This window comes from Papio anubis, chromosome 1 (assembly GCF_008728515.1).
Source record: "Papio anubis isolate 15944 chromosome 1, Panubis1.0, whole genome shotgun sequence".
Taxonomy (NCBI): domain Eukaryota; kingdom Metazoa; phylum Chordata; class Mammalia; order Primates; family Cercopithecidae; genus Papio; species Papio anubis.
In genome coordinates this window covers 125834680-125857440 of record NC_044976.1, presented here as the reverse complement: position 1 = coordinate 125857440, position 22761 = coordinate 125834680, and the positions used below count along the sequence as shown (strand labels likewise).

Genomic DNA, 22761 nt, shown 5'->3' with positions numbered 1-22761 from the left:
CGGAGCTTGCAGTGAGCTGAGATCCGGCCACTGCACCCCAGCCTGGGCGACAGAGCAAGACTCTGTCTCAAAAAAAAAAAAAAAAAAGAAGAGATGGGGTTTCCCCAGGTTGGGCAGGCTGTTCTCTAATTCCTGACCTCAAGTGATCTACCTGCCTCGGCCTCCCAAAGTGCTGGGATTACAGGCGTGAGCCAACACACCCAGCTGGTCTGCTCCACCTTCTTGGCTGGATCACTCATGACCTTTCTCTTGCCAGGTTCCTGGATGCCTATGCCGAGCACAAGTTACAGTTCTGGGCAGTGACAGCTGAAAATGAGCCTTCTGCTGGGCTATTGAGTGGATACCCCTTCCAGTGCCTGGGCTTCACCCCTGAACATCAGCGAGACTTTATTGCCCGTGACCTAGGTCCTACCCTCGCCAACAGTACTCACCACAATGTCCGCCTGCTCATGCTGGATGACCAACGCTTACTGCTGCCCCACTGGGCAAAGGTGGTAAGGCCCAGACCTGCATGGTGCTCCAGTGACCTTCAAATCTAGCCTCCAAATGACTGACTCCCAAACTTAGAGCAATTTCTCTACCCAACTGTGGATTCCTAGAGCACCATTCCCCTGGACCTCCAGGGCGCCATGGATCCCACAGTTGTCACTTTAAACCTTTCTAGGGGCCAGGCGAGGTGACTCACTCATGTAACCCCAGCACTTTGGGAGGCCGAGGCGGGCGGATCACCTGAGGTCAGGAGTTTAAGACCAGCCTGGCCAACGTGTTGAAACCCTGTCTCTACTAAAATTAAAAAAAAAAAAAAATTATCTGGGCATGATGGTGGGTGCCTGTAATCCCAGCTACTCGGGAGGCTGAGAAGGGAGAATCAGTTGAACCTGGGAGATGGCAGTTGTGGTGAGATGAGATTGTGCCACTGTACTCCAGTCTGGGCGACTGAGACTCCATCTCAAAAAAAAAAAAAAAAAAAAAACCTCTCTAGGCTCGGGGCGTTGGCTCATGTCTGTAATCTCAGCACTTTGGGAGGCCAAGGTAGGTGGATCACTTGAACCTAAGAAATTCAAGACCAGCCTGGGAAACATGGTGAAATCCCATCTCTACAAAAAAACCAAAAACTATATATGTATATATACACACACACACACACACACACAAATTAGCTGGGTGTGGCACCCATGTAGTCCCAGCTACTCAGGAGGCTAACGCGGGAGGATCAATTGACCCTAGGAAGTCAAGGCTGCAGTGAGCTGTGATTGTGCCACTGTACTCCAGCCTGAGTGACGGAGTGATACCCTGTCTCAAAAACAAAAAAAAATATCTCCCCAAACCTCTCTAGTTGCATTCTTCCCATCACCCATTGCCAGAATTCCTACAAGAGGAATTGAAAGTTCCAGAAGACTGTGTGCAAGGTCCAGGGTCACTTGCTCTTCCTTTGCAGGTACTGACAGACCCAGAGGCAGCTAAGTATGTTCATGGCATTGCTGTACATTGGTACCTGGACTTTCTGGCTCCAGCCAAAGCCACCCTAGGGGAGACACACCGCCTGTTCCCCAACACCATGCTCTTTGCCTCAGAGGCCTGTGTGGGCTCCAAGTTCTGGGAGCAGAGTGTGCGGCTAGGCTCCTGGGATCGAGGGATGCAGTACAGCCACAGCATCATCACGGTAAGCCACCCCAGTCTGCCTTCCTGCAAAGCACACCTCAGACCCCTTAGTAGTCTCACCAAAGACTGACAGACCCTTCCTGTCCAGCTTTCCCCAGCTAGCCTGCCCTTTTGGGCAACTGGGGAACCATGATTCCCTGTCTTGCCTTTCCTTCACAGGTCTGCACACCTCATTGCCCCTTTTGCAACTACTAAGGCACTTTCACCTGCCTCAGACTTCTCAGCACCCCTTGAGATGCCTCAATCTTCACACCCCCAACTCCTTAGCAGCTAAGGAATGTGCCCCTCACAGGGCTGAGCTATCCACAGCCAGTTCTCCTTCATGTGACCCTTACCTACAGTCTCTGGGGACCCCCAGTGTTGAGCCTTTGTCTCTTTGCCTTTGTCCTTACCCTAGAACCTGCTGTACCATGTGGTCAGCTGGACCGACTGGAACCTCGCCCTGAACCCCGAAGGAGGACCCAATTGGGTGCGTAATTTTGTCGACAGTCCCGTCATTGTAGACATCACAAAGGACACGTTTTACAAACAGCCCATGTTCTACCACCTTGGTCACTTCAGGTGAGTGGAGGGCAGGCACCTCCATTGCATATCAGGCCTATCATCTCCTACATCAGATGGCTTACATCACTCTACACCATGAGGGAGCAGGAAGGTGTTTAGGGTGGAACCTCGGGAGAGGCACACCCATCCCCTTTTGTACCATGGAGGCAGGAAGTGACTAGGTAGCAACAGACAACCCCAGTGCCTGAGGCTGGACTGCGATGTAGAAAAGCAGGGTCAGTGCCCAGCAGCATGGCTCCAGGTCTAGAGACCCAGGGCAGAGCTTCTGCAGGAGTTATGGGGTGGGTATGCGGGTGGGTGACTTCTTAGATGTAGGTTTCATGGGCGGTACCCCGAGGGACTCTGACCATCTCTTTCCACATTCAGCAAGTTCATTCCTGAGGGCTCCCAGAGAGTGGGGCTGGTTGCCAGTCAGAAGAACGACCTGGACACAGTGGCACTGATGCATCCCGATGGCTCTGCCGTTGTGGTCGTGCTAAACTGGTGAGGGCAACAGTGGGGTCTGGGAAGTGGGCTGAAGACAGGGTCGGGGGCCTTGGCAGGATCACACTCTTAGCTTCTCCTCCCCACTCCCTAGCTCCTCTAAGGATGTGCCTCTTACCATCAAGGATCCTGCCGTGGGCTTCCTGGAGACGATCTCACCTGGCTACTCCATTCACACCTACCTGTGGCGTCGGCAGTGATGCAGTGGATACTCAAGCTCAGCCTGGGCATTAAAAGGACAGAGTCAGCTCACACGCTGTCTGTGGCTAAAGAGGGCACAGCAGGGCCAGGGTGAGCTTACAGCGACATAAGCCCAAGGGCAGTGGTTTGGGTGATTCACTTTCCCCTCTAGGTGGTGCCAGGGGCTGGAGGCCCCTAGAAAAAGACCAGTAAGCCCCAGTGTTCCCCCAGCCCCCATGCTTATGTGAACGTGCACTGTGTGCTGCTTGCTTTGGAAACTGGGCCTGGGCCCAGGCCTAGAGTGAGCTCACTGTCGTACAAACACAAGATGAGGGGTGAGGGTAAGGAAAAGAAGAGACTAGGAAAGCTAGGCCCAAAACTGGAGACTGTGTTTCCTGGAGATGCAGAACTGGGCCTGTGGAGCAGCAGTGTCAGCATCAGGGCAGAAGCCTTAAAGCAGCAGCAGGTGTGCCCAGGCAGCCAGATGGTTCCTGTGGGACTAGCCAGGAAAAATGGCAGCTCTTAAAGGAGAAAATGTTTGAGCCCAGTCAGCGTGAGTGGCTTTATTCTGGGGGGCAGCACCCCGTGTCCGGCTGTACCAACAAAGAGGAGGCACGGGGGCCTCTGGAATGCACGAGAGTAGAAAAACCAGTCCTGGGAGCGTGAGGACAAATCATTCCTCTTCATCCTCCTCAGCCATGCCCAGGGCCCGGGTGCCTGGGGCCCGAGCAGGCGTTGCCCGCTGGATGGAGACAATGCCGCTGAGCAAGGCGTAGCCCACCATGGCTGCCAGTCCTGCCAGCACAGATAAGATCTGGTTCCGGCGCCGGTATGGCTCCTCCTCAGTCTCTGGGCCTGCTGGTGTCTGGCGTGGCGGTGGTACCTCAGCTGAGGGTCAAGGAAGGAAGGTGAGTTAGGGGAACTAGTTCTCAGATCCCTGCCCACTCTCCCCAGGGCTGCCCCTCCCATCTGCCCCTTACCTCCATCCCAGGGGAAGTAGAGACTGAGGATGTGGGTACAATAGGCACAGAGGTTGTGCAGCCCCCGCAGGTGGGCCTGCAGCTTCCCACTGGGCAGCTTTGCCTGCAGCAGCAGGGCCAAGTAGCTAAAGACGAAGGCGTCCAAGGAGGCAGGGCTGGAGCAGAGAGAGAAGGGTGGGATGGAGGAGAAGCACTGAGGCAGAAGGGGTAAAGATGGAGCTGGAGGAAGAGTCAGCCCTGGGAGGTGGGCTCTGGGCAGCAGGCGGCCATCAGGGAAGGACAGGACACACAGTTCTAGACCTGGTATTGGGAGAGATCCCCAGGTGGCGCCAGCCTGGCCCTGAATAGGGCTCTATCCCAGGGCTGCATAAAGGGCACATTCAGTGCCCCACAGCTCTTCAGGCCCCTCCTGCGCCTGGCTGCCCTCCGCCTACCCTTTTGTACCTTTGAGAAGGCTCTGGCCCCACACACAGCCCCACTGGCAGCAGGACCAGTATCTGTCCCAAAGACCTCCTGTCCAGAGCCTGACCCCACCCCAGCCCCAGCCCCAGCTGCTCCATCTGAACCTGTATCTTCTCCCAAACCACCCATTACCCTCTTGGGGTCAGACTCACGCATCTCCAAAGAAGAACTTTTGAGAGCCCAGACGCTGAGAGAGCAGGGTCAGACACTCCCGAGCCTCTCGGTACAGCTGTAGGGACGACACAGGTAGGCTTGCAGCTGCGGGAACAGTTCCACCTCCCCACCTAAGCACTCCCATTCCTGGCCAGCATCCTTGGGGCTCATCTCATACAACAGCCCCCGGTCTCAGAGCTACCTCCTTCTCCAGCTCTTCCTCGTCCTCAGGCATGTGCTCCCCACTCAGCAGCTCTAGCCGTTCCATGTACTGCCACTGCATGTGGCCAGGCAGGAAGAAGTTGAGGGGAAAGGGCATAGCCTCTGCATACCACTTCCGGGTCACTTCCACATAGTTCTTGGTGTCTATCCAGAAAGTATGTACCTGGATTGGGTAGGCAGGAAGAAACAGGCAGGTCTGAGCCAGTGTACCTGTCTGATTCAGGGTGGGCTTCTGACCCCCATGCTGTCCTGAGTCTCTGTGTGGGTCTATGTGTGCCCGACCCCTCCCCTGCTAACCATGGATGCTGGGAGGTCTGGGCACACTCACCAGCACCGGGAGCAACTTCTCCTCCAGGAGAGACATGAAGGCCAGGGTGTCTGCCCCTTGCCGAGCTGACAGATCATAATCAGCATTGTACTTCTGTGGAGGAAATATCCATGGCGTGGACACTGGGGGGCTGCAGGGGCACTTCACCAGGAAGGAAGGAGTCCTGTCTGGTACCCCCCTCACTGGCCTCTGAGTGTAGTGGAGGTAGAGCAAGGAACTTTTCCTACCAAGGCTCCCTTGCCTGGGCCCAGCCAGTAGCCTGTTGCTGTTGGCAAAAAGCCTGGGCCTTGGAGCCTGCTGGCCGTCAAGGTCCAGCGCCCAATGCGGGGAAGGAGGGAAGTCTCGGCCGCAAACTAGGAGCAGCTCCCAGAATTTCCATGGAAAGCTGGAAGGACGCCTGCTGACGGCAGCTTTCTAACAGTAACTTCCCCGACCCAGACACCACAAAGCTAGCACAGCGGAGCTCAGATGCAGGCTGGGACTTGGTCCATGCCTCAGGAACCAGGGAAAGCCATCCTCACACTCCCTGGATCCAGGGAACCCACGCCCAGGGCCCCCCAGCTTGTTCCCTCAGTGCCCAGCTCTTGGCTATTTATTCCACTTCATTCCATGGCCCAGACACCACTACCACATACACATTCCACCCATACCCCCAGGTCTCAGCCTGCCCTACCTTCCCAGGCTCCAGTCCCTGCTCCTCAGCATCCCCCTCCACATCCTGAGTAAACTTTGTCCCCAGATAACCTCTTAAGCATGATCCTTAAATCTCCCTGAGCCTCAGTTTCTCCCGTGTGGAATGGGGGTAAGAATCTTTCTCTCAATGCCCCTGTGTCAGGAAGTAATTTAGAATACTTTGGAAACTGGAAAAGCTCTGTTCACACCTAAGGAATCAGGGCAGTGGCCCCGGCCCTGCCAGGAACTTTGTCTTTTATCTGGATCCTCTCTTTTCAGGCTTCTCAATTAATTCCCCAGGTCCTTAACCTTTGGGAAATTAGAAATGAGGAAGAGCGTCCCACTTCTGACACTCTGTTCCCTCTTGGAACCTGACCATCAATGCTAGAAGAACCCTTGGAAAACATGCTGGCCCAGCCCTCTAGTTTTACAAATAAGGGAGTGCCAGCGCTGACAGGTTATGCGGCCTGCCCAAGATCACATAGTCGATGGCAGAGTAAAGAGCATAGCCTAGGCCTCCCCACTCCTCTAGTAATGCTCTTTCATATTCTCCAAACTGGCTGTAAGCCTTGTTCATCCTGAGCCCCATATCTAGCCCAACCTAGTCCCTGGTAACAGGGAAGTGGCCCTTAGAAATCTCTCTCCAGTGCCACCATCAGAGGCCAACTGCTGTCTTCTACTCTCCTTCAGCCTGTGCTCCTCTCCCTCCCTGCCTGACAGGCAGAAGGTACTGTGCCTCTGGATATCCCCACAGTGCCCTGAGCTTCATCTCTTGCTGACTGCTTGAATACATCACAGTGACACTGTGTGTGTCTCCACCAGCAGACTATTGCTCCTTGATGCTCTGGGTCACCTCCATCTAGCATGGCATATATCTGGTGCTCAATAAATGTGTATTGTACAGAATTGACTGAACTTGTCTTACTGGCAGCCCCCTCTATCCAAGTCACCTACCTCTTTTCGAAGGTGGGTGATGATCTTGTGCGGAACTGAGATGACCTCTCCATGACTGGTCCGAAGGGCAGGCAGAGTTCCTGATATTGAGAGAGAAGTACACCTACCAACCAGACCCTTAGCTGCCTAGTCATACATAGTTGCAACACATTCCTACCTGTCTCCTGTTTCTCCCCTTGTACACACCCTTCCTTACCCCCAAGGGACACTGGGTACCTGAAGGGCTCCGCCAGGGGTTGCTGATCTTGTGTACCTTCAGTGGTGCACCAGTAAATCTGGCATAGGTCTGCAGGGAAGGAAGCAGAAGTCAGAAAGGCAGGGCCATGGCCCCCACAGCAGTATCAAGAAGAGAAATAACATTTATTGAATACCTTATGTGCCATTCCCTATACTTAGTATCTTAGTCTTGAAAAAAAAAGGGGGAGTCACTACCATTTCTATTTGCAAATGGGCAACACAGGGCTCAGAGAGATTATAGACATGTCCGTGATTACAGGTCAGCCAGGAAAATCCTTTCCTCTTTCTCCTCCCTTGCCATCTACCTGGTGGACATCTATCCTCAGAAGCTTTTCCTAACCAGTATCCCTCTTCTTGGAAGCACTGACCATGCCCTTCTCTTTGGCAGTATCTATGATCTGTTCCTACTTTAACTTATACGTGAATATTTTACTATATTTATTTGCTTACCTATCTGCCTTTCTGTAAACTCAAAGGGAGGGAACATATTTTATTCATCTTTGCATGGCAATATTTAGTATTTGGAAGAAATCTAATAGATGCTCTTTAAAGCAAGGAGTCAATGAATAAATCAAGCAAACGAAGTCTGTCTGATTGCTAAGCTCTTTCTACAAAGCCTGGCTGTGAGTCGTTTGGTCCAACAAACAATAGGCACAGTAAATGCTGTTAAGTGAGGAGGAAGAGGAAAAGGGGGCTGAGGAGAAGGCAGGAATTCCAAGCTAGAGTGGGTCCCTGAGAGAGTCCTGCCTAGTAAACCTGCGAATGGAGAAAAAACGCCCAAAGAGAAAGGATTTCTGCAAGGTCACACAGCCAGTGAGTGGATGAGCAAGGACTAGAACCCATCACCTGAACTCCCAACCAGGCTTCTTTTCATTGCTGCATTAAGCCTAGAAATCTACAGCATAGGGCATTGAGTCCACGTCTTTGACTGCCTCAGTTTCCCCCACTGCGCCCGTGCTGAGTAGCCCGGCAAAGTTTGGATGCCTGGCTAGTTCGGCCCCCTCCCCAGTCATCAGGGCACAACAGAGTGCGCCAGCGCCACCCCTCACCAGCACGGCAAGGCTGTCCAGGTCCACTGACGGCAGCCCCCAACCCCCTGACCAGCAGAACAGCTCCATGGGCGCCGCCATCTTGCCCGCCCTCTGTCCCGGAAACACTTCCTTGTGTGCTCCTGCCCTGCCCTGCACGGACCCGCCCCCCACCACCGCCCCTCCGGTAGTTGCGGTCAGGGGGCCGGGAGAGGTCCCCGGGGAGGCCAGGCTTCTTCTGGTCCGACTGGCAGCTGAACTGCGGGGGACTGGGCCGCGGGCCTCCGGGGAGGGCGGCCGCCGGCCCATCCAGAGGTGGCCCACGTAGCGGGACAACGCTAGCGGGACACCGCTGTCCGCCCGGCGCGCTTCAGCGAGTCACGGCGCCTCGGCTGAGTGAAGCCCCGAGCCCCTGAAGGCGCGGCAGGCTCAGGAGAGCGGGGTCTTGTGCGCCTGGGCCAGGTCTGAGGGCTCTTGCCAAACTGCACGTGGCCTGTACTGCTCCGGGGCCCCTTGGGGCTCGTGCCCGAGCGGGGACTACGGGGGGGGTCCCCCGAGCAGCATGTTTTCCACAGCGCGTTATGTTTGGAGCGAGCCCTGCGCCGCCTGTCGCCATGGAAACAAAACAGGGGCGGTGGCGGCGGCCGGAGGCAAGGCCGGGCTGGGGCTTGGGTGGGGGAGGGGAAGAGCGGCTCGCAGGCTGTTGCTTGGGTAACGGGAACTGCGGCGCCCCCTGCTTCATCCGGGTCACGGCCCGTCCGCTAGTACCCACAATGTTCCACAGTCTGGTCCTTGGCTCCTCGCCTGTCCCCCTGGTCTTCTACGCCTGTCCCTGGTGTCCCTTTCGTCTTTCCTGGTTTCTTCACTCCGACCTCACCACTGCTTTAGATTCTCCCTTCAGTTCCCCTCAGACGCTTCCAGACTCCCAAGCTTTCCTAGGAATGAGGGAAAATGGAGAAACAGGCACGTATCAGGGAACCCTCATCCTAATAAAGAGCACTTGCTGCGCCAGAACATCTAACTTCATGCCATGTGGGCATCCCTGGGCACTATAGCAAGCTAGTTTCGGCCACTCCCTTGGCATCCTTTCCTGCCAGCTGTGGAATAATGCCCACTGTCTAGCACTGCCCCTGCCAGAGGTTCTTGCCTTCCACAATCGTGGCTTCCAGAAAACAGTGGCATTCGGTAGTGCTGTGTGCGGAGACCCCCAACAATGTGATGACTGCGGAGAGGGAGGCACCTGGGGGAGGATCATTAGGGAGAGGTAGAAGGCAGGGAGGCCTCCAGGATTCTTTCCCAGTGCCCCTGGTTCCCAGAGCTGATGATGCCTCCAGGGTGATTGGCAGCTCTTTGTTTCAGCCCCCCCTCACCCGCCTGCTGGCCCCCCCTCCAACTCTGTCCCTCCGCCCCCCGGCTCCTGCTCTCTCCGCCTAGCCTTTTCCCCTCCCAGCTGCCTGCCTGCCAGGGGTAGTGAGCCGGCTGAAAGGCATGGAGACGCAGGAACTTCGGGGGGCCCTGGCTCTTCTCCTCCTTTGCTCTTTCGCATCTGCCAGTCAGGACCTGCAGGGTAAGCCTGTCCCCATCCTCTTAGACCGCTCTCTGTGTCTTCCCCATTTTCCCTCAACCCAAGTAGCAGAGAGCATGTGGGCAAAGGGACAGGGAAGAGTCTAGAAATTGAGCCAGAGGAAAACGTTAGACTGCCTAGGGTTCGTGAAATTATGGCCTGGTGGACAGGAGTGGGCACCACAGAGTAGTGGGGGAGTTGGAACAGGCCAGGGTCAGGCATGAGGCCAGGGCAGAGGACTCAGGAACTGGATGCTCAGGCTGCCTGGCTGGGGTGGTTCCTGAGCATCTGTAGGCACCCTGGGGTCTGGGAGAGCAGCCTGAAGGTGGGCATACTGTAGGTCCCTGGGCTTCGTCCCTCTGGGCTCCTGGCTGCCCAAGGATAGGGCGGGGGTGGGGACCAAGAAGCCTGGGCTCTCCCGGAGGTCTGGTGGTGGGATGGGCCAATGGATGTGGGAGAGGTAGCTGGAGCAGATGACACAGGCATAGATTCTTTACTGGCTGGAGGGAAAACCACAGATTGGCCAGGACACAGGAGGCAGAGGAGCTGGGTCCTACATTCCGGTGGGAGATAGCCCAGATGGTGGGAGGGTCAGAGCCCTCAGTGGGCAACTGTTCTTATCCAGAGCGAGTGTGCTGTGCCCCTAGGATGGAAGGAGGGGAACTAGGGTGTGGAACGAGCCGAATCCAGGAATGGAAAGAGAAACTGCCTCCCGTTTCTGCGTTGTGGGAACCAGGTGCCACTCCTGAGGGGGATCAGCACAGCATCTCCTTTGCGCCACCTGGTGGGGGCATCTCAAATTTGTGGGGTGCTGTTTGTGTTTCAAAGTGAGCCTCAAACCTGCAGGTTCCCAGAAGGTGGTAATAGGCAATAATGGGGAAAGGAAGGCACAGCGGCTCTGTCTTCTGAGAGCAACAAGAGTTGAGGTTTTGTTTTGTTTTGTTTTTTTGAGACGGAGTTTCACTCTTGTTGCCCAGGCTGGAGTGCAGTGGCGCGATCTCGACTCACTGCAACCTCCGCCTCCCAGGTTCAAGCGAGTCTCCTGCCCCAGCCTCCTGAGTAGCTGGGATTACAGGCACCTGCCACCATTCCCGGCGAGTTTTTGTTGTTGTTTTTGTATTTTTAGTAGAGACGGGGTTTCACCATGTTGGTCAGGCTGGTCTCAAACTCCTGACCTTAGGCGATCCACCTGCCTCAGCCTCCCAAAGTGCTGGGATTACAGGTGCGAGCCACTGCGCCCAGCCAAGGGTTGAATTTTGAGGTGATTAACACTGCCTGGTGATGGGAATAGGGGGTGATGTGGGCTCAGGGGAGGGCATACCTTAGCATTTTATCCCATTCTCTAACCTTGATAACCCCTGCCTGACCAGTAATTGACCTGCTGACTGTGGGCGAGTCTCGGCAGATGGTAGCTGTGGCAGAGAAGATCCGGACAGCCCTGCTCACTGCTGGGGACATCTACCTCTTGTCCACCTTCCGCCTGCCCCCCAAGCAGGGTGGTGTCCTCTTTGGCCTCTATTCTCGCCAAGACAACACGCGATGGCTGGAGGCCTCTGTTGTAGGCAAGATCAACAAAGGTGACTGGTGGGCATCTCCTTTCCTGCAATGGTGACCTCTTTTAAGCATTATCCCTCATCCCTACTTCACAAGTGCTTCCTCATTCTCCTTGGCCTCCACTGGGGACCAAGGTCCCATCAGGCTGTGCCCAGACATCAGGGGCGCCTGGTATGGGGTGCTTACAAGGTGCTTTAAGAGGCCATGTACCAAACAATAGGGTGAGGCTTGAGTCCTGATATTTGTAGGGATGGGAGGTTGTACTTGGGGATGCTTGGAGGGAGGTGAGGCATGTCTCTGTGCCTCAGCGGTGGTATAGAAAGGTCTTTCAGATCCCTGGAACAGTTCAGTGGCCACAGAACCAGCTGTCACCATAGGAGAGGATAGAGTCATCTGATACCAATGAATACTAAGAAAGTATTTATCTCTAAACCAATTATTTTTTCCAACGGAGTCTCGCTTTGTTACCTAGGCTGGAGTGCAGTGGTACAATCTCAGCTCACTGCAACCTCCACCTCCTGGGTTCAAGCAATTCTATCTTAGCCTCCTGAGTAGCTGAGACTGGTGCCTACCACCACGCCTGGCAAACTTTTGTATTTTTAGTAGAAATAGGGTTTCACCATGTTGACCAGGTTGTTCTCGAACTCCTGACCTCAAGTGATCTGCCCACCTTGGCCCCCTAAAGTGCTGGGATTACAGGTGTGAGTCACTGTGCCTGGCCTCTAAACCAATTTCAAAAACATTTATTGTGTACCTATTACATACAAAGTGTTGACAGCTACATAGTAGAATTAGGGATGGGGGCCCTAGAGATGTGGTATCCAGCAGAGTTGATCCAAGGCTCAGCTGGGAGGCAGGGGGAAGGGGATAGCACCCATACTGATCTCCCCTCCTGGGCAGTACTGGTGCGATACCAGCGGGAGGATGGCAAAGTCCACGCCGTGAACCTACAGCAAGCAGGCCTGGCCGATGGTCGCACACACACAGTTCTCCTGCGACTCCGAGGTCCCTCCAGACCCAGCCCTGCTCTGCATCTCTATGTGGACTGCAAACTGGGTGACCAACATGCAGGCCTTCCAGCACTGGCCCCCATTCCTCCAGCAGAGGTCGATGGGCTGGAGATTAGGACTGGACAGAAAGCATATTTGAGGATGCAGGTGAGCCGGGAGGAGCCTCTGAGTTCTGTGGAAATAGAATTTGCACCAGTTGGGGAAGGGGTTGGTAGACCTTCCCACCTTACTCTGCTGCTATCCCCCCAGGGCTTTGTGGAATCTATGAAAATTATTCTGGGTGGGTCCATGGCCCGGGTAGGAGCCCTGAGTGAGTGTCCATTCCAAGGGGACGAGTCCATCCACAGTGCAGGTAACACAGAGACTTGTTTGCTGACATTGGACCATGGGTCCTGTGGCCTTTGGTGACTCCTGTCTTCTTGACCTCCCTCTCCATTAAAACCCATTCCTTTGGCTCACCCATTCCTAGGGTTTCTAACCCTGTTATTCCAAATCTTTTACCTGACTCCACAATCTCCAATACAGCTATCCCAGAAAAAAAAGCGATCCAAGAGAGGAATTAGTTAATTGCTTGGTCTTGACTGACCAAGAGATACTGGTCTCCAGTATTTTTTTTTTTTTTTTTTTTTTTGGAGATGGAGTCTTGTTCTGTTGCCCAGGCTGGAGTGCAGTGGTGCAATCTGGGTCACTGCAATCTCCACCTCCTGCGTTCAAGTGATTCTCCTGCCTCAGCCTCCCAAGTAGCTGGGATTACAGGCGCCCACCACCATACCCGGCTAATTTTTGTATTTTTAGTAGAGATGGGGTTTCACCACATTGGCCAGGCTGATCTCGAACACCTAATCTCAAGTGATCCACCTACCTTGGCCTCTCAAAGTGCCGGGATTATAGGCGTGAGCCACCGTGCACGACTTGGTCTCGAGTCTTTTATAGTTCCCACTGGCAGCTGTCACTAGCAATTTCTCTGAGTATTGCCCATCTGCCTGCTCTCTCTGACAGGGATGTTCAGAAGCTCTCACCTAAATAAAACCTCCCCAAATACTTGAGGGAGAGCTCTTGAAGAAGGGAATGGGATGGCTGGGTGTGGTGGCTCACACCTGTAATCCCAGCACTTTGGGGGGCCGAGGTGGGCTGATCACTCAAGGTCAGGAGTTCAAGACCAGCCTGGCCAACATGGTGAAACCTCATCTCTACTAAGAAATACAAAAAATTAGCTGGGCATGGTAGTGGGTACCTGTAGTCCAGTTACTTGGGAGGTAGAGGCAGGAGAGTCGCTTGAACCCGGGAGGTGGAGGTTGTGGTGAGCTGAGATCGTGCCACTGCATTCTAGCCTGGGCAACAGAGCAAGACTCTGTCTCAAAAAAAAGAAAAAAAAAAAGGCCGGGCGCGGTGACTCAAGCCTGTAATCCCAGCACTTTGGGAGGCCGAGACGGGCGGATCACGAGGTCAGGAGATCGAGACCATCCTGGCTAACACGGTGAAACCCCGTCTCTACTAAAAAATACAAAAAAATAGCCGGGCGAGGTGGCGGGCGCCTATAGTCCCAGCTACTTGGGAGGCTGAGGCAGGAGAATGGCGGGAATCCGGGAGGCGGAGCTTGCAGTGAGCCGAGATCCGGCCACTGCACTCCAGCCTGGGCGACAGAGCGAGACTCCGTCTCAAAAAAAAAAAAAAGAAAAAAGAAAAAAGAAGGGAATGGGTGTACTGGGGCCCTGGCCCTGCTTTGGGCCCATCCCTTCTGCCACTACCATGCCTAGGAACCAGGAGGATTTGGGTTTTGACTTCCTGTGAAGCAACTCCCTTAGAGGGCCTTTTGCCCTGTGGAAGGAGCTGGCACTGCTTGTCTGCCAGCTCTACCCTCCCAGTATCCAGCACCCCATCTTTATTCTGGGGCTCCAGCCCTGTCCCTGTCCTCACCTTCCTTCTTCCTCCTCACCAGCCAGGCCTCTTTTCACTTCACCTCACCCCTCTGACTATGTTTTCTTCTCCTCTCCAGTGACCAATGCACTGCACTCCATTCTAGGTGAGTAGGCCACACTGAAGCGGAAGCAGGGACGGGGGAGGAGGCCCCAGGCTCTGGCAGCTGCCTGAAACTAAGTCCTCTTCAGTCAGGAATGTAGTAGGTTTAAAGGCAGAGGTGGGCAGCCGTGGCATGTGCCGGCTTATTGCCCATGGAGGGCCCAGGACTGGTGCTCCAGTACTGAGCCCCTCACACCCTGGGTCCTGACAGGGGAGCAGACCAAGGCGCTGGTCACCCAACTCACCCTCTTCAACCAGATCCTGGTGGAGCTGCGGGATGATATACGAGACCAGGTTTGGGTGGGCCGGTGAAGGGTGGCACTGATTCTGGGGTGGGGTGGCAGATGTCAAGTGCTGACTCCTTCCCATCCTTCTCCAGGTGAAGGAAATGTCCCTGATCCGAAACACCATTATGGAGTGTCAGGTGTGCGGTGAGTGGGAGAGCAGGGGAGGCTCCAGATGATAGTGCCACGTTCCCCACCCAATGGCTTTGGCTTTCCCTTCTCGTGGCTTAAATAGTGACCACCGGGTAGCTCTGACTGTGTCCACCCCTCAGGCTTCCATGAGCAGCGTTCCCACTGCAGCCCCAATCCCTGCTTCCGAGGCGTGGACTGCATGGAAGTGTACGAGTACCCAGGCTACCGCTGTGGGCCCTGTCCCCCCGGCCTACAGGGCAACGGCACCCACTGCAGTGACATCAATGAGGTGGGGGAGGGCAGAGCCCAGAAGGGTACAGAAAACTGGGGTGAGGATGTCAGGAGGAGCCCAAGAGGGTGGGATAAATGCTGGTCCAGAGGAGAAGAATTTGGAGTTTAGGAGAGGTCAGAGGCAAGAAGAGAAATGCAAGATGGGAGAGACAGAAGGCCTAGGGCAAAGACTGAAGGCCACACAGGGAAGGAGCTGGGGAAACTGCAGGGGAGGCTTGAGATGGCGACCAGGCGCATGGGGAGGGAGAGAGGGAACCCCGAGGGAAGCAGGGTGGGGACCAGGAGCACAAGGCAGTTGTGTGGGGGGGAGAGCTGCACAAAGGGGAGCCCTGGAGCAATGGTTCATGGATCACAGGCAGGGGCTTGAGTTTCCCAGAGGGTGGCCTGACCTCTGCCTTCTCATTTGTTCCCCAGTGTGTTCACGCCGACCCCTGTTTCCCGGGCTCCAGCTGCATCAACACCATGCCCGGCTTCCACTGTGAGGCCTGTCCTCGAGGGTACAAGGGCACACAGGTGTCTGGTGTGGGCATTGACTATGCCCGGGCCAGCAAACAGGTCAGACTGGGTAGTGTGTGTGGACAAGGGATCTTGGCCTTGTAGAGGCCAGGGGCTTCTGGGTTAGACATGGGACCCTTGTGATGAATGGGACATGGATGGCTTTGCATCGGCTTTGGGTCTGGGCTTAATGTTGATGTTCACAGATAAGGCCATACCAGTGTCCTCTGCTGTATCTGAGGAGACCCACCATAGGTCTGGTTCCACCCAAAGTCTGCCCCTTCAGGTCTGCAATGACATCGATGAATGCAACGATGGCAACAATGGTGGCTGTGACCCAAACTCCATCTGCACCAACACTGTGGTGAGCTGAATACCCTGAGTGTATTCTGGGGTGGTGGGAATGGTAAAACCCCAACCCTTTCCCCTTCTTACCTTCAAATTTCCTGCTGCCTTTCCTCCTCCCCAGGACACTACACAGATTAGGTGTTCACATGGACTTGGTTTGGAATACTGATTTGCCTCTTGCTAGCTCTTTGGCAGGTTATTTAACTTTTCTGAGCCTCAGCTTCCTCATCTGAAAACCAAGGCTATTATCCACCCTGAAAGGCTGTCATGAGAACCTAAAGGAGATACTGATATGCCTGGCATAGCCGAGTGCCCAGCCCACACCCCGCAGGTGGGGCAGTGCTGGTCCTGGGTGCCTGGTGGGCTCACCCTCGTTCCTAAGATGCTGCCTCTCCACTCTTAGGGCTCTTTCAAGTGTGGTCCCTGCCGCCTGGGTTTCCTGGGCAACCAGAGCCAGGGCTGCCTCCCAGCCCGGACCTGCCACAGCCCAGCCCACAGTCCCTGCCACATCCATGCTCATTGTCTCTTTGAACGCAATGGTGCAGTGTCCTGCCAGGTAAGCTAGGCTTCAGACATGGAAGGAAAAGGGAGAGTCTGGGGAAAGGGGTAGGGCTATGTTTAGGGCCTGGGTTGCAGGCCTTCACAGGAGAGAGGTGGGCCTGAGCCCAGGAACTGGTGGGTGGGGAGAACAGAACCTGAAGCAGGGAAAATAGAGGGAGGAGGGGAGCCAGACCAAACTGCTAGCTCCTACCCTTTGTGTTGCCCTAGTGTAACGTGGGCTGGGCTGGGAATGGGAACGTATGTGGGACTGACACAGACATCGATGGCTATCCAGACCAAGCACTGCCCTGCATGGACAACAACAAACACTGCAAACAGGTGCAGGGAGCAGGCGGGTGAGGGGGTGTAGTGGGGAGCCCAGGCTGGGTCAGGCCAGAACTCATCCATTCTCTTCCCCTGAACTTTAGGACAACTGCCTTTTGACACCCAACTCTGGGCAGGAAGATGCTGATAATGATGGTGTGGGGGACCAGTGTGATGACGATGCTGATGGGGATGGGATCAAGAATGTTGAGGTGACTCCCAGATTGCCCTGCCCCTTGGAGCTCCTCTCCTCTCCTCCTGTCCTCTCAGTGCCTCTCTTACCTCATTTGGCAGCTCTCTAGGAAGGGCTCAATACTCCAAATCAGAGAGGCAAAAACCTCGTGCCCAGGACAAGGAGGCTGGGTGGGTGGGACTGTGCTGAGCAGTTTGTCCATCACAAGGGTGTGATCTTAGAAAAGGATACAGTGACAAAGTAGGTGCAAGATGACAAGTGATTTAGGGGAGACCTGACCCTTCCCCTCCCACCCCTCTGCCCAGGACAACTGCCGGCTGTTCCCCAACAAAGACCAACAGAACTCAGATACAGATTCATTTGGTGATGCCTGTGACAATTGCCCCAACGTTCCCAACAATGACCAGAAGGACACAGATGGCAATGGGGAAGGAGATGCCTGTGACAACGACGTGGATGGGGATGGTGCAGGCCTGGGGCTGAAGGGGTGGCTGGGGGACCTGTAAGAATTTGGATCAGGTAGGGATGAAGAAGGGAAGCTAGGACATCTCTGTGAACTGGGGAGGCAGGCTTGTGGATGCTGGCCTGGGTGAGGAGAGACTACCTGCAGCAGATGTCAATGGGAATGTGAGGCAGGGCGTAGCGTTGGGCAGAGTGTGGACTAGAAGGTAAGACAAGAAACAGGCAGATTTCCTGACCAGTTGTCCTCTAGGTGGGGAGACAAAGTTCAGGACTTTCACCAACCTAGGAGGGAGAGTACAGCGTGTTCTAGTAACAACCTTGTGCCACCCATGTCTTCTAGGCATCCCCAATGGATTGGACAATTGCCCTAAAGTCCCCAACCCACTACAGACAGACAGGGATGAGGACGGGGTGGGAGATGCTTGCGACAGCTGTCCTGAAATGAGCAATCCTACCCAGGTACAGGGGGATGGTAAGGACGGGAGGGATGAGAGTACTGATGGATGAAGCCCCAGCCCTTTGGATGGGAAGTGGTCAGATCACCCTCTTCAGAGTTATAAAGAGGAGATGGTGAGAACAGGTCCCTCTCTCTCAGACAGATGTAGACAGCGACTTGGTGGGGGATGTCTGTGATACCAATGAAGACAGGTAAGGTCTTGATCAAGAGATGCAAGGTATTTCTTTTTTTTTTTTTTTTTTTTTTTTTTGAGACGGAGTCTTGCTCTGCTGCCCAGGCTGGAGTGCAGTGGCACGATCTCGGCTCACTGCAAGCTCCGCCTCCTGGGTTCACGCCATTCTCCTGCCTCAGCCTCCCGAGTAGCTGGGACTACAATTGGCCACCACCACACATGGCTAATTTTTTGTGTTTTTAGTAGAGATGGGGTTTCACTGTGTTAACCAGAATGGTCTCGATCTCGTGACCTCGTGATCCGCCTGCCTCAGCCTTCCAAAGTGCTGGGATTACAGGTGTGAGCCACCGCACCCAGCCTCCTATTTTTTTTGAGATGGAGTCTCACTCTGCCACCCAAGCTGGAGTGCAGTGATGTGGTATCGGCTTACTGCAACCTCTGCCTCCAGGGTTCAAGTGATTTCCCTGCCTCAGCCTCCTGAGTAGCTGGGATTACAAGCGCGTGCTACCAAGCTCGGCTAATTTTTTTTTTCAGTAGAGACAGGGTTTCGTTGTGTTGGCCAGGCTGGTCTCGAACTCCTGAAGTCAGGTGATCTGCCCACCTTGGCTTCCCAAAGTCCTGGGAATACAGGCGTGAGCCACTGTGCCCGGGCCATAGTATATTCTAAATTCCTTCTATGATTTAGCCTTAATTCTCTATCGCTATTGAGCAGGAAGTCATTCTTATAGTCATCCCTCCATTCCTACTGCTGGACCTTCACCTCGGAAAACTGACTGCCAGAGGTCTGATTGTATGGAGAGTAGACTCCAGAGGCTCCCAGGCAGAAGCAAGGGGAAGGACAAGGAGTACCTTTAAAGCCTTTATTTGGTACCTGTTCTTCTGATTAGTGATGGGGATGGGCATCAGGACACCAAGGACAACTGCCCACAGCTGCCAAATAGCTCCCAGCTGGACTCAGACAACGATGGACTTGGAGATGAGTGTGATGGGGATGATGACAATGATGGCATCCCAGATTACGTGCCTCCTGGTCCTGATAACTGCCGCCTGGTACCCAATCCCAATCAGAAGGACTCAGATGGTAAGCCTGGGGACCCAGAGCATGTTGCCTTTGCCCAGCTGGAGGCAGCAAGCCCCGTTGGGAAGTGAGGAACGGTAAGGTGGGGAAAGAAGTCAGGAATGCAAGGCCCAACAGGTGGTATTGTTGCCTAATGGCAGTGGCCAGGGCCTTCCTGAGCACCCAGCCTCACTCTGCCCAGGCAATGGCGTTGGTGATGTGTGTGAGGATGACTTTGACAATGATGCTGTGGTCGACCCCCTGGATGTGTGTCCCGAAAGTGCAGAGGTAACGCTTACGGATTTTCGGGCCTATCAGACCGTCGTCCTGGATCCTGAGGGTGATGCTCAGATTGACCCAAACTGGGTTGTGCTCAACCAGGTACTCGGGGCAGTGGGCTGGGCAGGTGCTATCAGGGCTACTGGGGCAGGGGGCCTGGGAGGGATAGCACACCTGCATCACAGCTTTTTCTTTACTATACAACCCCAGGGCATGGAAATCGTTCAGACCATGAACAGTGACCCTGGCTTGGCAGTTGGTATGTAAGGGATATATAGTTCAATCACTTCCAAATGGAGGAATCCTATAGGGGCAGAGGGTAGGGGAGGAAACAGACAGGGAGAATGGGCAAAGTGGTGAGAGAGAAGGCAGTGGCACAAGCTGGCCACACACACAGCAGGCATCCTTTCCCAACTTCACCCCATGATGGGCCACCAGTAGCTTTGCTGCCCCTGACCTTTATCCCACCCCCACCCCAGGATACACGGCCTTCAATGGTGTGGACTTTGAAGGCACCTTCCATGTGAACACAGTGACTGACGATGACTACGCAGGCTTTCTCTTCAGTTATCAAGACAGTGGCCGCTTCTACGTAGTCATGTGGAAGCAGACTGAGCAGACCTACTGGCAGGCTACACCCTTTCGGGCGGTTGCCCAGCCCGGGCTGCAGCTCAAGGTCCCCAGCTGCTCAGATTCCCCAACCCAGGGCCCTTTCCCAAAGCTCTCCTCTGCAGCCCCAGGGCCTCCCCCACTGCTTGACTGGGAACCCTCTTACCCAGACATCTGGCTTAGAGCCAGCTCTGTGGGGCATTTTCATGACCGCCTTGACTCCCTTTCCCACCTGCACTTACCAACCTGTTGTCTCCCCTCACTCCAGTTCTGCAGTTGACCCACTGTCTTTGCCAATGTCTCCCAGGCAGTGACATCAGTGTCTGGCCCAGGTGAGCACCTCCGAAATGCCCTGTGGCATACTGGCCACACCCCTGATCAGGTGCGACTACTGTGGACGGACCCACGAAATGTGGGCTGGCGGGACAAGACCTCCTATCGCTGGCAGCTTCTGCACCGGCCTCAAGTTGGCTACATTCGGTAAGGAGAGGGGCTGAGCCCACCTGTGGGACTCAGGCTGGGCCTGTCCTTCCTCTTTAGCTGGGACTCACCAGTGACCTCTCCATGGGTGGGGACTGCAGCCACTTCTCTCCATCTCCCTTTCTCACCACGGACACAAGCACCTATGAGTGATGTTGGTGAAGTCACTCCTCCTCCATGACCTATTTTCCCCTCTGTAAAATGAGGGCATTGGGTTAGATGCCCTTTACAGTTCTCCAGAAGCCTCCAAACCCAGGCCAATCTGTGGAGGGGCACATCACATCTGGTCCCTTAGTTGGTATGGCCTGGAATCTGTCTTATCAACCTGGATAAGGATCATCTGACCTGGAAGGGATCATCATTTACAGAAGAGAAAACCAAGGCCCTGACTTCACAGGCCTCGGTTCAGCACTTTGTTCACAACTTTGCATTCCTCTCCAACAAGTAGCCCTAGTTGGTGGGGATGAACAGGAAGGGAGGGGAAATGGGTCTGCTTAGAGGCTGGACTTTCCATGGCCAAGAGCCCAGAATCCAGGAACCTGGGTTGGTTCCCCTTTAAGGTGCCTGGGGCTGTGGGGTGCCAGGACAGGGGATAAAAGGGGGTGGACTAGAGCCTGGGAAGCGGGTGACTTCACCCCCCAGCCCATTGTGCTTATCGTCATGGCAACCCAATCCTCGCTTGGAATGCGGCTGGTGCTTTGAGATGCAAAAGGAGCTGGACAAAGAGCTGGGGCCCCAGGCCTGAGAAAAGCACCCCCCTTCCCTCTCCTTCCTGCCTCCCTTTCCCTCCCTCCCTTCTCTCTCAGGCCTGGTGAGCTCAAGGGGGGCTGGGGAAAAGCAAGGCCCCAGGCATGGTGGCAGAGTGCCCACTGGCACCCTAGCACCAATGGACACTCCTATCCTGGAATCCTGGACAGGGTGAAGCTCTATGAGGGACCCCAGCTTGTGGCGGATTCTGGGGTGATTATTGACACATCCATGCGAGGGGGGCGTCTTGGTGTATTCTGCTTTTCCCAAGAAAACATCATTTGGTCCAATCTCCAGTATCGATGCAATGGTGAGGTGACTGATTGAGATGAACCTGATCCTTCATGCCTTATGGGAGAGCCACATCCTCTGACTTTACTTATTTCCCCTTCAGACACAGTGCCTGAGGACTTTGAGCCATTCCGGAGGCAGCTGCTCCAGGGAAGGGTGTGAGGAGGAGGCCACCGGATTCAGAATTCAGAATTTTAGACCCTTTGGCCTTGGGATCCACCCTGGAGACCCTGAGGTCTAAGCTACAGCCCCTCAGCCAACCACAGACCCTTCTCTGGCACCCAAAAGGAGTTCAGTTCCAGAGGGGTGGTCGCCCCACTCTTCAGGGGATGAGTTTTCAAGGGGTATTACTCAGGCACTAACCCCAGGAAAGATGACAGCACATTGCCATAAAGTTCTGGTTGTTTTCTAAGCCAGTGCAACTGCTTATTTTAGGAATTTTCCGAGATAGGGTGGGGAAGTGGAAGGAATCGGGGAGTAGAAGAGAAAGCCTGGGAGGGGGGAAGTTAGGGATCTAGGGGAAGTTTGACTGATTTGGGGGTGCGGGTTGGGGAGGTGCTGGATGGAGTTAAGTGAAGGATAGGGTGCCTGTCGGAGGATGCCCGAAGTCCTCCCAGCCCCACTTACTCACGGTGGCAGCGGCGACACTCCAGTCTATCAAAGATCCGCCGGGATGGAGAGCCAGGAGGGCGGGGGCTGCCCCGCTAGGGGTAGGGGGGAGGCCGGGGGGCCGGGGGGGCCGGAGGCCGGGACGAGTGCAATATTGGCGGGGGAAAGAACAACACTGCACCGCGTCCCGTCCCTCCCGCCCGCCCGGGGCCCGGGATCCCGCTCCCCACCGCCTGAAGCCGGCCCGACCCGGGAACCCGGGGCGCGCTGGGGAGTTGGGAGTTGGGTTCACCTTGGAGGCCAGAGAGACTTGGCGCCCACAAGGCAAAGGGAATGGTAAGGGGGAGGGGGGAAGAAGAACGGGAGTTTGCGGAGTCCCGGAAGGCCGCTTTCCGACGCCCGGGCGTTGCGCGCGCTTGCTCTTTAAGTACTCAGACTGCCCGGCGCGGAGCCGTCGCCATGGTGACGCGTGTCCCAGCAACCGAACTGAATGGCTGTTGCCTGGTAATGCCGGGAGTTGAGGTTTGGGGCCGCCCACCTAGCTACTCTGGTTTTCTCCAGCCTGCGAGTGGGGGGCTCCCCGCCTCCCCGGCCCGCGTTCCCGGGCGCACTGACGTCAGACGCCCCCACCCCGCCCAGCGCCCGCCCCGAGGTCTCGCCGCGCACAAAGCTGCGCCTCGGGTACCGAGCGGCGCGCGGGCGGGAACGGTGGTCTCTCGTCTGCTGATCCGATGCTCTCCAATCCCGTGCCTCGCCGAAGTGTTTTTAAAGTGCTTTCCAACCTGTGTCTTTGGGGCTGAGAACTGTTTTCCGAATACAGGCGGAACTGCTTCCGTTGGCCTAGAGCGCAGCCTGCGACTGCGGGACCCAAGTTCCACGTGCTGCCGCGGCCCGGGATAGCTTCCTCCCCTGGTGCACT

At 55.2% G+C, this 22761-nt stretch overlaps 3 protein-coding genes across 9 annotated transcripts in view; 2 read left to right on the top strand and 1 right to left on the bottom strand.

Annotated features, from left to right (window-relative positions):
• GBA (glucosylceramidase beta) overlaps positions 1 to 3436 on the top strand; it is a 55736-nt gene extending 52300 nt beyond the window's left edge. The window contains 5 exon segments of the mRNA XM_031653524.1: positions 257 to 494; positions 1439 to 1663; positions 2060 to 2223; positions 2593 to 2709; positions 2804 to 3436. Coding sequence (XP_031509384.1) covers positions 257 to 494; positions 1439 to 1663; positions 2060 to 2223; positions 2593 to 2709; positions 2804 to 2909 — 850 coding nt within the window. The 3' untranslated portion in view covers positions 2910 to 3436.
• A 1-nt stretch (position 3437) lies between these two features.
• On the bottom strand, positions 3438 to 8467 carry MTX1 (metaxin 1). The gene is made up of 8 exons (XM_003892767.5): positions 7947 to 8467; positions 6877 to 6946; positions 6661 to 6740; positions 5035 to 5127; positions 4687 to 4869; positions 4484 to 4560; positions 3870 to 4024; positions 3438 to 3777 (listed from the first exon to the last, which is right to left on the bottom strand). Exons 1-8 carry the CDS (start codon positions 8232 to 8234, stop codon positions 3563 to 3565), a joined length of 1161 nt encoding a protein of 386 aa, XP_003892816.3. The 5' UTR covers positions 8235 to 8467; the 3' UTR covers positions 3438 to 3562.
• THBS3 (thrombospondin 3) lies at positions 8292 to 21645 on the top strand. Of its 7 annotated transcripts, XM_009182583.4 has the most exons (24): positions 8580 to 9492; positions 10115 to 10225; positions 10860 to 11066; positions 11944 to 12200; positions 12303 to 12405; positions 14050 to 14076; positions 14284 to 14366; positions 14452 to 14503; positions 14629 to 14777; positions 15194 to 15334; positions 15561 to 15638; positions 16026 to 16178; positions 16391 to 16501; positions 16591 to 16698; positions 16985 to 17144; positions 17482 to 17600; positions 17737 to 17789; positions 18658 to 18851; positions 19030 to 19208; positions 19317 to 19365; positions 19586 to 19782; positions 20023 to 20195; positions 21113 to 21252; positions 21337 to 21645. In XM_009182583.4, the coding sequence occupies exons 1-24, from the start codon at positions 9414 to 9416 to the stop codon at positions 21393 to 21395; spliced, it is 2982 nt and encodes a 993-aa protein (XP_009180847.1). In that variant the 5' UTR covers positions 8580 to 9413; the 3' UTR covers positions 21396 to 21645. The 7 variants fall into 7 exon arrangements, with proteins under 7 accessions (XP_009180874.1, XP_009180847.1, XP_009180851.1 ...); XM_009182610.3 differs by lacking the exons at positions 8580 to 9492; positions 10115 to 10225 and adding an exon at positions 8292 to 8387 and having other exon boundaries at positions 21337 to 21599; XM_009182587.4 differs by lacking the exon at positions 14050 to 14076.
• The last annotated feature ends 1116 nt before the right edge of the window (positions 21646 to 22761 follow it).